This window comes from Armigeres subalbatus, chromosome 2 (genome assembly GCF_024139115.2).
Source record: "Armigeres subalbatus isolate Guangzhou_Male chromosome 2, GZ_Asu_2, whole genome shotgun sequence".
Taxonomy (NCBI): domain Eukaryota; kingdom Metazoa; phylum Arthropoda; class Insecta; order Diptera; family Culicidae; genus Armigeres; species Armigeres subalbatus.
In genome coordinates, this window is record NC_085140.1 from 87,544,089 (window position 1) to 87,557,450 (window position 13,362).

The following is a 13,362-nucleotide window of genomic DNA, read 5'->3' on the forward strand; positions in this document are numbered from 1 at the left end:
AAGCAGATATGGAGTCGTACACTTATCACGTAAGCAGTTATGGGGGGAGGGGGGGTCTGCCGTTTTCTTACGTTCCATATAAATAAAAAAATATTTGCATGGGAAAAATCTTACACGGGGGGAGACGATTGAAAAACCAAGAAAAAATGCTAACGTAATTAGTGTACGGCCCCTATGGATAGCTTATTAGTTTAATACACGCATTGGCCACTAAAAAATAGAAATGGTGACTACTTCTTCAAAGGCACACCTACATTAACAGGAATAAGGCAAGTGCACTTGGCCATGAGCAGATGATTTCTTTTAAAAAGGAAAGCTTTTGATTTGAGTTAGAAAAATTAAAATAATTTGCCCGGAATCAGGCTAAGGATTTGTTCACAAATTACGTAACGCTATAGAGGGGGTCAGTTCAAACGTTAGGGTTCATAAAAATAATTTTGATACAAATACACAAAGTGTTACGAGGAGGGTGGGAGTCTAGAATTGGTCAATTTTGCTTTACGTAATTTGTGAACAGCCGCTAATGAGCAAATCATTCATTCTTTTGAAGCACTAATTTGCCCGGAACCAAGTCTAAGAGTAGATAACTCTCTTAAAAATAAACGATTTCTTGGAATAAGGCGAAAGAGTAGATGACTGCTTCTTTAGAAGCACGCTTGTGTTCAAACTAAGAGGGAAGAGTCAATTAGTTTTTACCTTTTTTATACAAAGTGGTACCGAAAGGCTGTAATTTCATTCCAAAATCGAACTTTTTATAGAAGTCTCGGAGACCCGTGATGTTATATAGCAATCGACTCAGCTCGTCGAGCTGAACAAATGTCTGTCAGTCTGTGTGTGTGTGTATGTGCAAACGAAAACCCAAAAACATAGCCCTTTTTTATGAATTAATTTGAATAGTGCAATCAAAAAATATGAATGCTTTTGATTGCAGTACTCAAATTAAATCATAAAAAAATGTTTCTTAGGTCCTTTTGAAAAGCTAAGCGAGAATTCTTAACCGATTTTCTCGCAAGGGGCGATTCAAATATGACATCCACTACTTTTTGAGATATCTGGATCCCCTCTCCCCTTTGTCACACTTTTTTGTATACCTAGTATATGCACTGTCACAAAATCTTAGACCCCTCCCCCTGAAACCTGTGACGACATTATTGAACGACCCCAAACAAGTTGCATTCGACGAGGGACAAATCCTAGTTGATCACAATTGAATATAATCACGATCGGTCATTGCGTTCAAAAGTTATGAAGAAAATGATGTGTTGAGCCTTTGATTGGTTGATACGCTTTACAGCATTTGCAAGAGCCATAATATAATATGTATATCACACTAAATCGAAACCAAATGATTGAATCGAGAAAGGCATCGTCACCGCGAAGTGGATTAATCTGTCTTTTAGGTATGCGTTTGTTCTTCATTGTATTCTATTTTTGTTCCTGCGAAATTTTCTTACTTGTTGATAAACAGAAATAAGCGTCGGTTCATGCCATTAGTTGTAGTTGTTGATTGAAATATGGTACTGTTCTGCCGTAATCTGGAAAAAAGTGACGTTTGTCTTCTACAAAAAAGCCACAATTTTGCCAAAAGTTGAACTAGCATGCTCTGGTTCTGAGATATTGAAAGTTCTATCTTGCCAGACTCTACCCTACATCATTCCTAGTGAAAATTAGATGTGTATACGTTGACATTAAAATACTCATTACCACGTGATAAAGCTTATAGTAATAGTACCCTATAAGATTATCCAGCAAAATAACTTAAAGCATGGCCCACTTAGTAATGGAACAACATTATTTGGGTTTATTTCGGATTTGAATTAACGGATTTAAAAACTTTTTCATCTCAACATCAAACAATTCATTATATTTTAAGAAAAAAATACGAATAGAATTATTCGTCATGGTTTCGAAGAAATTCTCGAACTTTTCCCTTAATACGTCCCATCAAGCGACGCACAACGGTCTCGTCCACTGTTTTGGCGATTTTATCCCACCAATTTTTCATGTGAGCTGCCGTTTTGATGACAGTTCCCTTGACCTTCAGCTTCCTCTTCATAACAACCCAGTAGTTTTCTATGGGTCTTAGCTGGGGACAATTTGGCGGATTGAGGGTTTTTGGAACAAACTGAACTCCGTTGTCGCTATACCATTGTTGCACTTCCCGGCTGTAGTGACAACTCGCAAGATCCGGCCAAAATGTCACTGGACCGTTATGTGACTTTATGAAGGGCAAAACTCGCTTCCGGAGGCACTCGGTTTTGTAAACCTGCGAGTTCATCGTTTTCTCAGTGATGAAAACTTTCGTCTTCTTGCCGCAGCTGGAAAGTGCCTGCCAGATCATATATTTGCGTGCGAATTTATCCGCAAAAACAAATTTGTATCTGGAAGGGACAGCTCCTCGAACCTTTGCTTTATAAAATTTTGGTCCTGGAAGCTGTCCGAAGTCGGCCTTCACGTAGGTTTCATCATCCATAAGTATGCATCCATCGGACTTGGTCAACAGGTTGTCATACAGTTTTCGAGCACGAGTTCTAGCTATGGTATTCTGTTTGAGCGACCGATTTGGTTGCCTACTGGCGCGGTATGCCTGTAAGCCTTCACGGTACCGAATTCGCTGCACTGTACTTCGGGCGGCACCATACTTTTGGCTTAATTCGCGATCGGACATACCTGGGTTACTTCTGATGGACCTCACGACCTTTCCATGGAGCTGACGGTTGGCAGTTCCACTCCGGCGTTTGATTTGGGGCTTTCGAGCTGTCGATAAAGTTTCCTTGTAAGTTTTCAGCACGCGCCATACGGTGTTTCTAGGAAAATTCAAGACTTTTGCCAGCTTGGATGCGGTCCAGGTTGGATTATCCAAGTGACTGTGCACGATTTTAAGCCTACGCTCTTCTTGCATAGTGAATGCCTCCTGAACAAGACCGTTTTATGAACCGAAAAAAAAAACTCTGTTTTTGCCGTTCTTATTGTTAACAGAAAACGTCAAAAGCTTCCGAAACCGTCCACTAGGAGCGCTGTAATAAGCAAAAACGTTTGTTCCATTACTAAGTGGGCCATGCTTTATCAGTAAATTAAAACATTTTTCATTGCATGCGCTTATCAATCCGATATTGATCTGTAGATAACCGTTCCCTAAAATTATTTTCATTATGTACACTGATTTTTTACCGCGTAAATCCAAGATCCTCGTAAAAAAAACGATTTCAACGCAAATTTGACAAGATTTGATTTTGTATACGCGAGGGTTTTTTTTTCAATTTCGTTTACTTGGTAGGCACGAGCGTGTGTACACTTTATGGAGCTACGTGAGGGTTACATGCATATTAAAAATCGCGGGAGAAAACCCGCGCAATTTCCAAAATTATCGCATAGGATACTTCGCAAAAAACAACCCCCTTTGCTTGTATGTATCATGATTGATCTTTTTTATTATAATTATATTTTTAATTACACATATAACACTCACTGTGAGTAAATTTGTATATTATCGTCTTCTTATTTTCTAGTCTAGAGTCTAGACTATTTCAAAACACCTTAATAAAGCTTAAAAAATAGACTATTTCAACCTAATTGTGTAATTATGGCAAAAAGCTTTTGGCGTTCAATGAATCTAATCTAATCTGATCTCATACTTCATATGCAATACTTGAAAGCATCCTGGAAAATGACGGTTTATGAAATCGGTCAAGGATGTTATCGATCATTTAGTAATTTGCGTTCGATCGTTTAGTAGTTTATCAATAACTCATTCCAAAAGCTGAACTTCAAAATGTGTTGTATGGTGGACTTCTAGTGCAGTTTTTTCTACAACTCTGCGTTATGGTTCGTTGTTAGAATTCCACTCGAAAAAATAATTACTAGAAGAAATGATTCCAAAGAAGAAATAATTACTATGAAACAATATTATGAATGTCTAGATAGATCTGTTGGAGATAAAAAATCTTGATTTAGGAATTATTAAAACTTGTGTTGGCGAGATGATTCTCTCCGTTTCATTTTCTTGCTTATTTCGAACTTTTGTCTCTATGCAAATGCTGGGTAAAGCGTACAATTAGTACTTCGTGTACCTGAAGGAATAAAATAGACTCCATTTTGCGGTCCTTAGCCTCTCACCCAGCATCTCTTATACCTACCTTCCTGAAGTGCTAGCTAGGACACGAGCAACCTTAGGGAAGATCGGGTAACCAACCCTAGTGGGAACTATGATCGTATGCGGACAGGGAAGGGGACGGTTTGCTCCTCTTCAAAGGTGCAAAAATCTGATCGAGATCCCCATTTAAAGCCGTGTACACTGTAGAGTGCAGAGCGATGCAAAAGTAGAGCAAATGGAAGGTTTCACCGCAACAGACACGGCAACGGAAAAAGGACTTCGAGTGGAAAGTCGGATCTTGGAACGTAAGAACTTTTAAAGAACCCGCAAGTGTTGGGCTCCTGGCTCATAAGCTGCAGAAGTTCAGCGTGAGCGTAGCAGCAATCCAGGAAATACGGTTACCCAAAACTGGAGAGTGTGAAATCCGAGCGTTTGATCCCATCGCAAACACTTCATTCAAGTAGCATATCTGCTATAGCGGCGGTGACAGAGCAGAACGTGGAGTTGGATTAATGGTGGTCGGGAAGCAGATGAAACGGGTTATCCGGTGGGAGCCGATGCTTATCGCTTGACCGCGTTTGCGTGTTGAGAATGAAGGAAAATTCTTCACATACAGCCTGATCAGCATCTATGCCTCAACGAACGATAAGCCCGATGACATGAAGAATGCGTTCTATGAGAGCCTTGATTAGGCCTTCGGAGAGCGCCCAACACACGATGTAAAGATTGTAATCGGGGATGCAATCGCGCAGATCGGAAGAGTTAGCTTCTTTCACCCTGTCATTGGCACGGAAAGACAAAAATGCTGCTAGGAGCAGTACTGCAAGAGGTCGTGATCAGGATAGAAATATTTCGCAGTCAATGCAGTGAAAAACATGGATCTCAGTATAATCTGCAGTCGCCTTCATCGCCGCCGTGGTGAGTGCAACTCGGTGCAGTCGAAAAATCATTTCCAACACCGACCATTCAATTTCGTATTCAGCCACTCACAAGTCGCTCTGACAGGCTGCTTAGTTCGCGCCTTACCGTATGACTGTGAGTATCCCATTTAAACGCGTGGTGATTTTTATTCAATTTGCTGGGTGAATGTGTACATTTTGCTGTGGTAAATTTTATCTTCGCAGCGTAGTGGGTGATGTGATTTATTATTTATAAACAGACTAAGGCCGGAGTGGCCTGTGCTGCACATAAAAGTCTTCTCCATTCAGCTCGGTCCATGGCTGCACTTCGCCAACCACGCAGTCAGCGGAGGGTCCGCAAATCGTCCTCCACCTGATCGATCGACCTTGCCCGCTGTGCACCTCGCCTTCTTGTTCCCATCGGATCGTTGTTGAGAACCATTTTCACCGGATTACTGTCCAACATTCTGGCTACGTGCCCGGCCCACCGCAGTCTTCCGATTTTCGCGGTGTAGACGATGGATGGTTCTCCCAACAGCTGATGCAACTCGTGGTTCATTCGCCTCCTCCACGTACCGTCCGCCATCTGCACCCCACCATAGATACTCGATTGAGCTAGTACAGCGCCATTCGAAATCTTGAACTGCGACTGAATGAAGTCGAACGAAATACATAATGCCGCAATTTTTTCGAAACGAATCCAAAAACTTACGAATCGAGTGATTCGATTCGAGATGCACAATGTCACCCCAGGTCTCGTATTCGTAGAGAACTACCGGTCTTTTAAGCGTTTTGTAGATAGTCAGTTTGGTACGGCGGCGAATTCTATTCGATCGGATCGTCTTGCGGAGTCCAAAGTACGTACGATTTCCAGCCACTATGCGTCTCCGAATTTCTCTGCTGGTATCGTTATCGGCGGTCATCAGTGAGCCCAAGTACACGAATTCTTCAACCACCTCGATTTCGTCACCACCGATAGAAACTCGTGGTGGGTGGCTTACATTGACCTCTCTTGAGCCTCTTCCTATCATGTACTTCGTTTTCGACGTGTTGATGACTAGTCCAATCCGTTTAGCTTCGCTTTACAAAAGTGTGGATGGGTGATGTGAGTTCTGTTGTTTACTTTTTTGCTTCTCCGGGAATGTGAGGTTGATTTCAAAGCAGGAAGAAAATGATAAAAAAAACGTCACCTTCATCCAGTGCTGTCGAATATTTACAACCCTGGTGATCATCATAAGATTGAGAGCAAAGCGCTTTTTTTTTCTCAAGCGATAAATAAAAGAATCGTAAGTTATTTAATTAATTTCGCATGAGAATCAGTCATGAAAAGATGTTGTGCTTCGTTTTGAAATTTAAATTTCTAAATTATTTTAATAGATGTATGCAATAATGACTAGTCGATAAACTAATCAAATTCCGCCCCTTCGGTGGGGTTTGATCCCACGACCCCAGTTCGCATGACATGTCATGCGAACTGGGGTCGTGGGATCAAACCCCACCGAAGGGGCGGTTACCCTCCAATACCTTTTCCGAACTAAATCTATCACATGTTGTACATATGCATAATCAAGTTTCAGACATAGTAATTAATTTCCACTCCGGGTGGCTTAATACCCGGCATATAGGCAATTAACTTTGAATGTACTAATCAAATTCCTTTAATTCACCGAGTTGACAGAGGTAATAAACTCAATAATAATGCAGCTATTGCAAACTTTTATGTCCTGTCACACAATAAATATTTCTTGAAATTTTAATAGCATGCCTTTCATCCTTCCTATAGAAACAGATATTGAAAGGGGCAGATATGTAAACATCGCGTTGAAAAAAAGAAATTGCAGTTTTGGCTAGGAGTCGAATGCTAGTGGCTTGCACCCGTTGCATTAGAGAGCGGTACAGTGTAGCAAGGGCAGGAGAGAAACGAATACACCGCTGAAAAAAAGGCAGCTCGCAGAGTGTATGATAATCGCAGGAGAACATGGATAGAAACGATATGCGGAAGTTTTACGCAACTGTCAATGACGTGCAGCATAAAACTGCGACAGTACCCGCCATGTGCAATGACCGAGAAGGGAATTTGCTGCTAACAAGACTATGGTGGCAGCCAGGTGGAAAGACCACTTCGAAGATTTGTTGAACGGTGGAAATTAAGGTGTACATTAGGGTGGCTCAAATTAGTATGAGAAAAACTTTGTTCAATTTTTTTGATTGGCCGCCCATCAAACAATTTGAGAAAGTGTTTTTTGAGCCACCCTAGTGTACATATTAAGGATCAGAATGGACATAGATGACGACGGTCATGCTGTGGAACTAACAACGCTGGATGAGGTAAATAAGGCTCTAAAGGAGCTGAAAACAATTAAACTGGAGATCACGATCGAACACGGAAGTGAGCAGCTGCATCAATCGGTCCACCACATTATCCAGAAAATATAGGAGGATGAAGAACTGTCTACCAGCTAGTTGGATGGTCTCATATGCCCAATCTATAATAAAAGGCACATATTATAGTGTGCCAATTACAGAGGGATCACCCATCTGAACTCGGCAATCCTGTCGCGTATCCTGTTTAACAGACTGAAACCTCTTGAGAAGTCTTTCGTCGGCGAATACCAGCTAAGTTTTCGTGAGGGCCGATCAACGATGGATCAGATGCTTAGCCTGCGGTCACTTGCAGGGTCACCATCTGTTCATTGATTTCAAAGCTGCGTACGATTCAGTGAAAAGAAATGTGCTGTAGCAGATAATGTCCGAACAAGGTTTTCCGGGGAACCTGACTAGATTAATACATGCAACGCTTGATGGCTCGAAATCAAGTATTTGGATTGAAAACGAAATGTCAACCTCATTTGTGACCTTAGACGGATTGAAGCAAGGTGATGTACTTTCGAAGCTATAGCAATATTGCACCCGAGGGCGCGATTATCATCGGTCGCATATGCTCCTGGGCTTTGCGGACGACATCGCCATCATTGGAATCAATCAAAGAGCAGCAGTGGAGGCTTTTGTACCACTGAAGAGGGAGACGCCGACGATAGACTTAACCCTCTACCAAGACAAAGCACATGTTTGCAGATATAGAGAAAGATGTTGGTGCTGAGGTAGTGCTTGATGGAGATGTGTTTGAAGTTGTTGAAGAATTTGTTTACCTTGGAACGCTTGTGGCATGCGACGATGGCGCTGCCCGTGAAATGAAAATACATATTCGTGCTACGAATAGGGTCTTCTACGGATTATGTACCCAGCTTTGGTCCTACAACATGGAGACGAAAACGAAATTTGCTCTATACAAAACTCTGATTCTACTAGTGGCCCTTTACGAACATGAAGCGTGGACGTTAAAAGAGGCGGACATGATGTATCGACACTGTAGTCAATTCCCATATTGCTCGAGAAGCAATTATATTCATTAGTCTCCCTTTTGTATGCTCCTTGCTAGTTTTGACAATGAAATGTCAAACTACTTTTGGTGTTTATTTTTGACGATTGGCTGCTTTTTAACTGCACTGAACAAAATCATCCGCATATCAATGTAATATGTATAAAAAATCATTCAGCGATCTGTAATGTGGATACTAAGGTACTCATATTGAATGATATACCCATTTGGATGATTTAATGCTCGAACCTGATATACAATCATTAAGGCGTTGAATGCAAATATGACAAATAGTAGCTTACGTTGCATTCAAACTCTCTCTATTAGCTAATTTCAGTCGAGGACAGTATGACAATTCGTTGGATTCTCATTATACGAAAATCATCTATTTGAGAATTCAGATTCATGAAAGTCAAAAGGCTGAGCAATCAGTAAAGCTTTCGCAAGTTGGCAAGTTTTTTTCTTTCATAAATATTCAAGAAACCGCCATAAAAAACAGAAAAATGATTGGTTGAGTTTTTTTTTCAAATTGTGACGATATTATCGAAGATCATCTACAGTTAAATATTTACAGGCAAACATGTTCCATTCCAGATTACCGTTGCAAAAATGCTTGCGCGCATCATTTAGTCACCAACACAAATTTTCTGTTGGATTTCTTTTCTGGCGGTTCACAACTGTGGTTCGGCGTATAATGTACAATCGCAACCTGCTTGTTGTCGATTTAGATTAGATCTGTGCGTTTATTTATTTTGCAATGAGGCTACAAAGTACCAGGGAAACTAAATATTATTTTCTATTCCTAGATAATACCCTCAACAACGATCTTCCGATGAAATGCACCTACAAAGGGCTGGCGAAGTTTCTGGCAATCAATAAAAGTGGCCCAACTACAGTGTTGACCCGATTTTATCACTCCCCGATTTTGTCTACCCCCGATTTTATCACGTTTTCGACCCGATTTTGTCACGTTTTCGACCCGATTTTGTCACCCCAAAAAAAATTGTCATTCTTTTTATTTTCGTAAATAATACCAAAAACAATATTGATTTTCATGAAATAACTTTCAACACCTGTAGTTTATTACGAACGACTTCTGAGTATCTGGGAAATATTCTGTAAGCAATTTCGACAAGTAATAACGGGTACCGTTCACGCATTTGGCCTTTCCAAGGCATAAAATGATTCATATTTGTGAATCGAATTAAAAAAATGAAAATATTTTTTTCCAATTTTGTCACATACCCTGTTTTATCACCCCAAAATTCACCAGGGGGTGATAAAATCGAGATATTACTGTATAGCAAACCGCTTACTGTGAGAGCTAAAAGGAATGATGGTTTTAGTATGTAGTCTTCTATTAGCAGGGGTGTCTTTTAGACCCAGGCACTTTGTTCTTCGAATAGTGTTCCAAAGTTTCGAGTTCCAAAATGTTTCATTTTATATAAACGTCCTGATAATAATACAAACCTGATAAAACCGTCATTTTGATATTCAATATTCTAAGACACAAAAATAAAGTTTATATACATAAACATGAGATTGGATAGTTTTGTTTTTCTTGATTTTTTGATTGAAAACACTCTCATCAGCTATACTAACTTCCTCCTCATTTTAATCGATTTGGATTAGTCTACCATCCAGTAACCGTTTAATTTTTAGGATAAAATTCAGTCACTTATTCATTTGTTTAAATTATCATCTGAATGATTATACATTTTTTCTGGATGACTTTTTTTATTTGGTTTTCTCGCGCTTAGTTTCATAGGGGCGTAACTGCATTAATCGATTTCATATTTTTTTTAATAACTCAAAAGCTACAACCGTGATTATTGATTCTGATGCAAGATACAATCATTCTTTATCACACCAAACCATTAAATCATCGCCAAACTAGCGCAATTCGGTACAATAATAAAAAGAAAGCATCGACGAAGAGAAATCGATCAATACAGTTACGCCCCTATGAAACTAAGTTAAATATGATTAACTGAATGGTGATTTTCTGAAAATCGTCTGATTTTAGTTATGGGGCTTGGGTGAGGCAAAAATCATTTTATAACTGGCGGAGCTATTCGTAGCCCAGTTAGCGAACGCCCAGTCAAAAAGCAGCCCAGTTAGAAAGCGCCCAGTTAGCGAATGGTTACTGTACTAGGATACCGAAATAGGGGCGGAAAAACAGTGTAATCTTCTTCAGAGGATAATCTCCAATGGAAATTTGGGCTATTCCTCCCATTGAAGTAATACGTTAAATTTTCATTCGAAATGCTATTTCTGAATAGGAAAACCCGTGAATTTAACGGTGATCACTCCCGTAGTGATTTATCAATACAGTATTATGGCATATAATAAAGAGGATAAGTCACAATAGATCTAAATACTGGTGGCAGTGGTAATAATGGGCCAAAAAAAAAAATGAAAATTATAACTGGACTTACTAGAAGTTGGTTGGTGGGTTGATAATTGATTTTTACACAAAAACATGAAAAAGGTATGTAAATAATCTTTTATGTTGCAATTGCTACAAAACAAAACCAAATCGAACCACGAGACGAGACAGCTTAGGGCTGAGTCTCAGTAATAGAGAAAAAAATCTAAATCGACATGACCCGTACAGAACTAACAAGCTATAACATACTGATTTTTTGGGTCGAGTTCAACAAATTTGGCCTTCAGTCAAATTTAGGTTTTCTACTGAGTGGCGCTATTGCTACAAAATGATTACAATATGGATGACTACATCGATCTCAACTTCAAAATTACCGATACGAGCTGCTCCAAATAATTAAAAACTGTTTATTTACATCTAAACGAACCTCATATAAACAAATCCGAGTTTAAACCCTCAAGGTCTGGCAACTCGGTCAACTTGTTTTCCCCTCATGGACATTCGCTTTCATTGGTATTCAATGAAGCACGCAAATAGCTCGTCGTCTCATATGGGCCAAGAAACGCGATTTGCTAAATGATATAACGCATTATTTGCATCGCATCATTTAACTCACTGTCTAAGGTATACGAAAAACATTGCCTTTGATTTCAATCCTCTTATTCACTTAGATTAGGCACTTACCTCCCCATATTCCGATCTTCAGCTGTTTCTTATCCAAATTTTCCACATATTCGCCGACGAATCGATTCAGCACATCGGCGACAATACTCTCGAATACCATCGTGGACACGTAGTCTTTGCAAGGCTTGTCACGCTGGCTAAACAAATTCCCGAATCACCAGTGATATGAACTTGGGGTCAATATGTTATGATTCAATTTGTAAGTATGTGCTACACTTCTATTTTTACTTATTCTTCGAGTCGAGCACAGCTGCGGTACTACTTTATCTGCACACTACACGCTACGTTTCCCATATGTGTCTCCTTTCCATGCAACAGAAAACAGATTCACTCCTCCTTTTTATAACAATAACAATATTCAATTTTTTATTGCCCTGTCCGCTGGTAAATATAACAAATTATCACTATTCGCACACGGTTTCACATGGCAGAGCCACATCATTCTCGTCCCAACAGTGTCGTTTTACTGCATTGATTCGTCATTTTACATAGAACAAGAAAAGAACACCGAGTACAGTAGTAATGGCCGATGACATCATTTTCACCAAGTTTTACTTCAGTAGCAGAATTCACTTCTCTAATCCTCTACCGATTGTAACTTCCACTTCCGCTATGTGGTGCATTTCCTGCGCGAGCAATTGAACAATGCGGGAGCCGCGAATGCAGCCGATAACCGAACCAAATTCCAATTTTTCCTCACTTATCTGAGCAGTCTATTAACCTTCACCTTTGCCTAAACAACGTAAAAACAACTTTTGACACTCTGCTGCGTCAACAGCTGCTCCGAAAATAACTGTACAACAAGCACATTGCGATTCTCATCCACAACTGACAGAGCGAAGCGACGTTCTGGTTTTGCTTCGGACTGTCAAACGGTGTCGAGTCATGTGCGGTGGATCCCGTGGATTCATCGTTGCGTAGTAAACTACGACCATCACAAACACTTCGGCCAGTAGCTTCGGCACGACGCTCCGTAAACAAACCAACCGGTACGGACCGAAGTTTTGTTGATAAGCCCGCTGGTGGACCAATCAGAGAGCCGTATTTAGTAAATAAACACCCGAACGCACGAGGCACCTGTTGCTTCGTGTTAACTGTGTCGGTGTGTCAGTGGTTCAACATGTGACGATGAATGAAAAATACTATCGGTACCGTTGTAGTCGTACGTAGTAGGAATATTACTATGGGCTGTGATTGTCGAATTGGACAGGTAAAAATAAGATGACATGCGTTGTGAGAAACAAATACAGTCACTCTCAAAATTGAGCGTACAGCATGGATTAGATGAATATATTCGATAATTCCAAAGGAAATTTAATTGATGGCTCGGTTGATTGTAATGCATTTCAATATTCATCCCTTCCTTCAATGTATGCGTACATAAAATGGTTGAAATTTTTTCTCTAAAGTTCATTTATTTGAAAATAATCTCAAAATACGCCTATTTTCCCTATAAAATTTCTTATTATAAATACGATTAATGTATTTTAATATTGTTTTTTTCATGATTATATTTATAATAATAAACATCCGCTACTTAAACATTCAATGTTTTGAAATTAAACCATGTTTTAATCAAAATGGCGAACAAGTAAGATGTATAAACAATGCTATTTAACAATTCAGTGTGCTGGGCAAAATAGATGCTTTAAGATATGGATTTCACCGGCATCGTGTTTTACATATGATAGATAATCGAAATCGAGCGAGACATACGATAAATTTGGGAAAATTTAGTCGGTAAATGATGAAAACAGATATAAACACACAAAGAAAACGACAAATGTTGGGAACGGCATATTTCAAATTAAGTATAACTTTATTTAAAAGTCGATGTATAGGTAGCTTCTAAGCGCAGGACACTCATTAATAATAATATTAATAAAAGAGCAGCACACGGGTACATTATAAGATGTCA

The 13,362-nt window shown here is 39.6% G+C and overlaps 1 protein-coding gene across 9 annotated transcripts in view; it reads right to left on the reverse strand.

Moving 5' to 3' along the window:
• LOC134209755 (intermembrane lipid transfer protein Vps13) overlaps positions 1 to 12,284 on the reverse strand; it is a 63,698-nt gene extending 51,414 nt beyond the window's left edge. For all 9 annotated transcript variants that reach the window (XM_062685773.1, XM_062685775.1, XM_062685778.1 and 6 more), the window contains exon 1: positions 11,445 to 12,284. In XM_062685773.1, the coding sequence (XP_062541757.1) occupies positions 11,445 to 11,544 (100 nt within the window). In that variant the 5' untranslated portion in view covers positions 11,545 to 12,284. The remainder of the gene's footprint in view (positions 1 to 11,444) is intronic.
• Between the last annotated feature and the right edge of the window lie 1,078 nt (positions 12,285 to 13,362).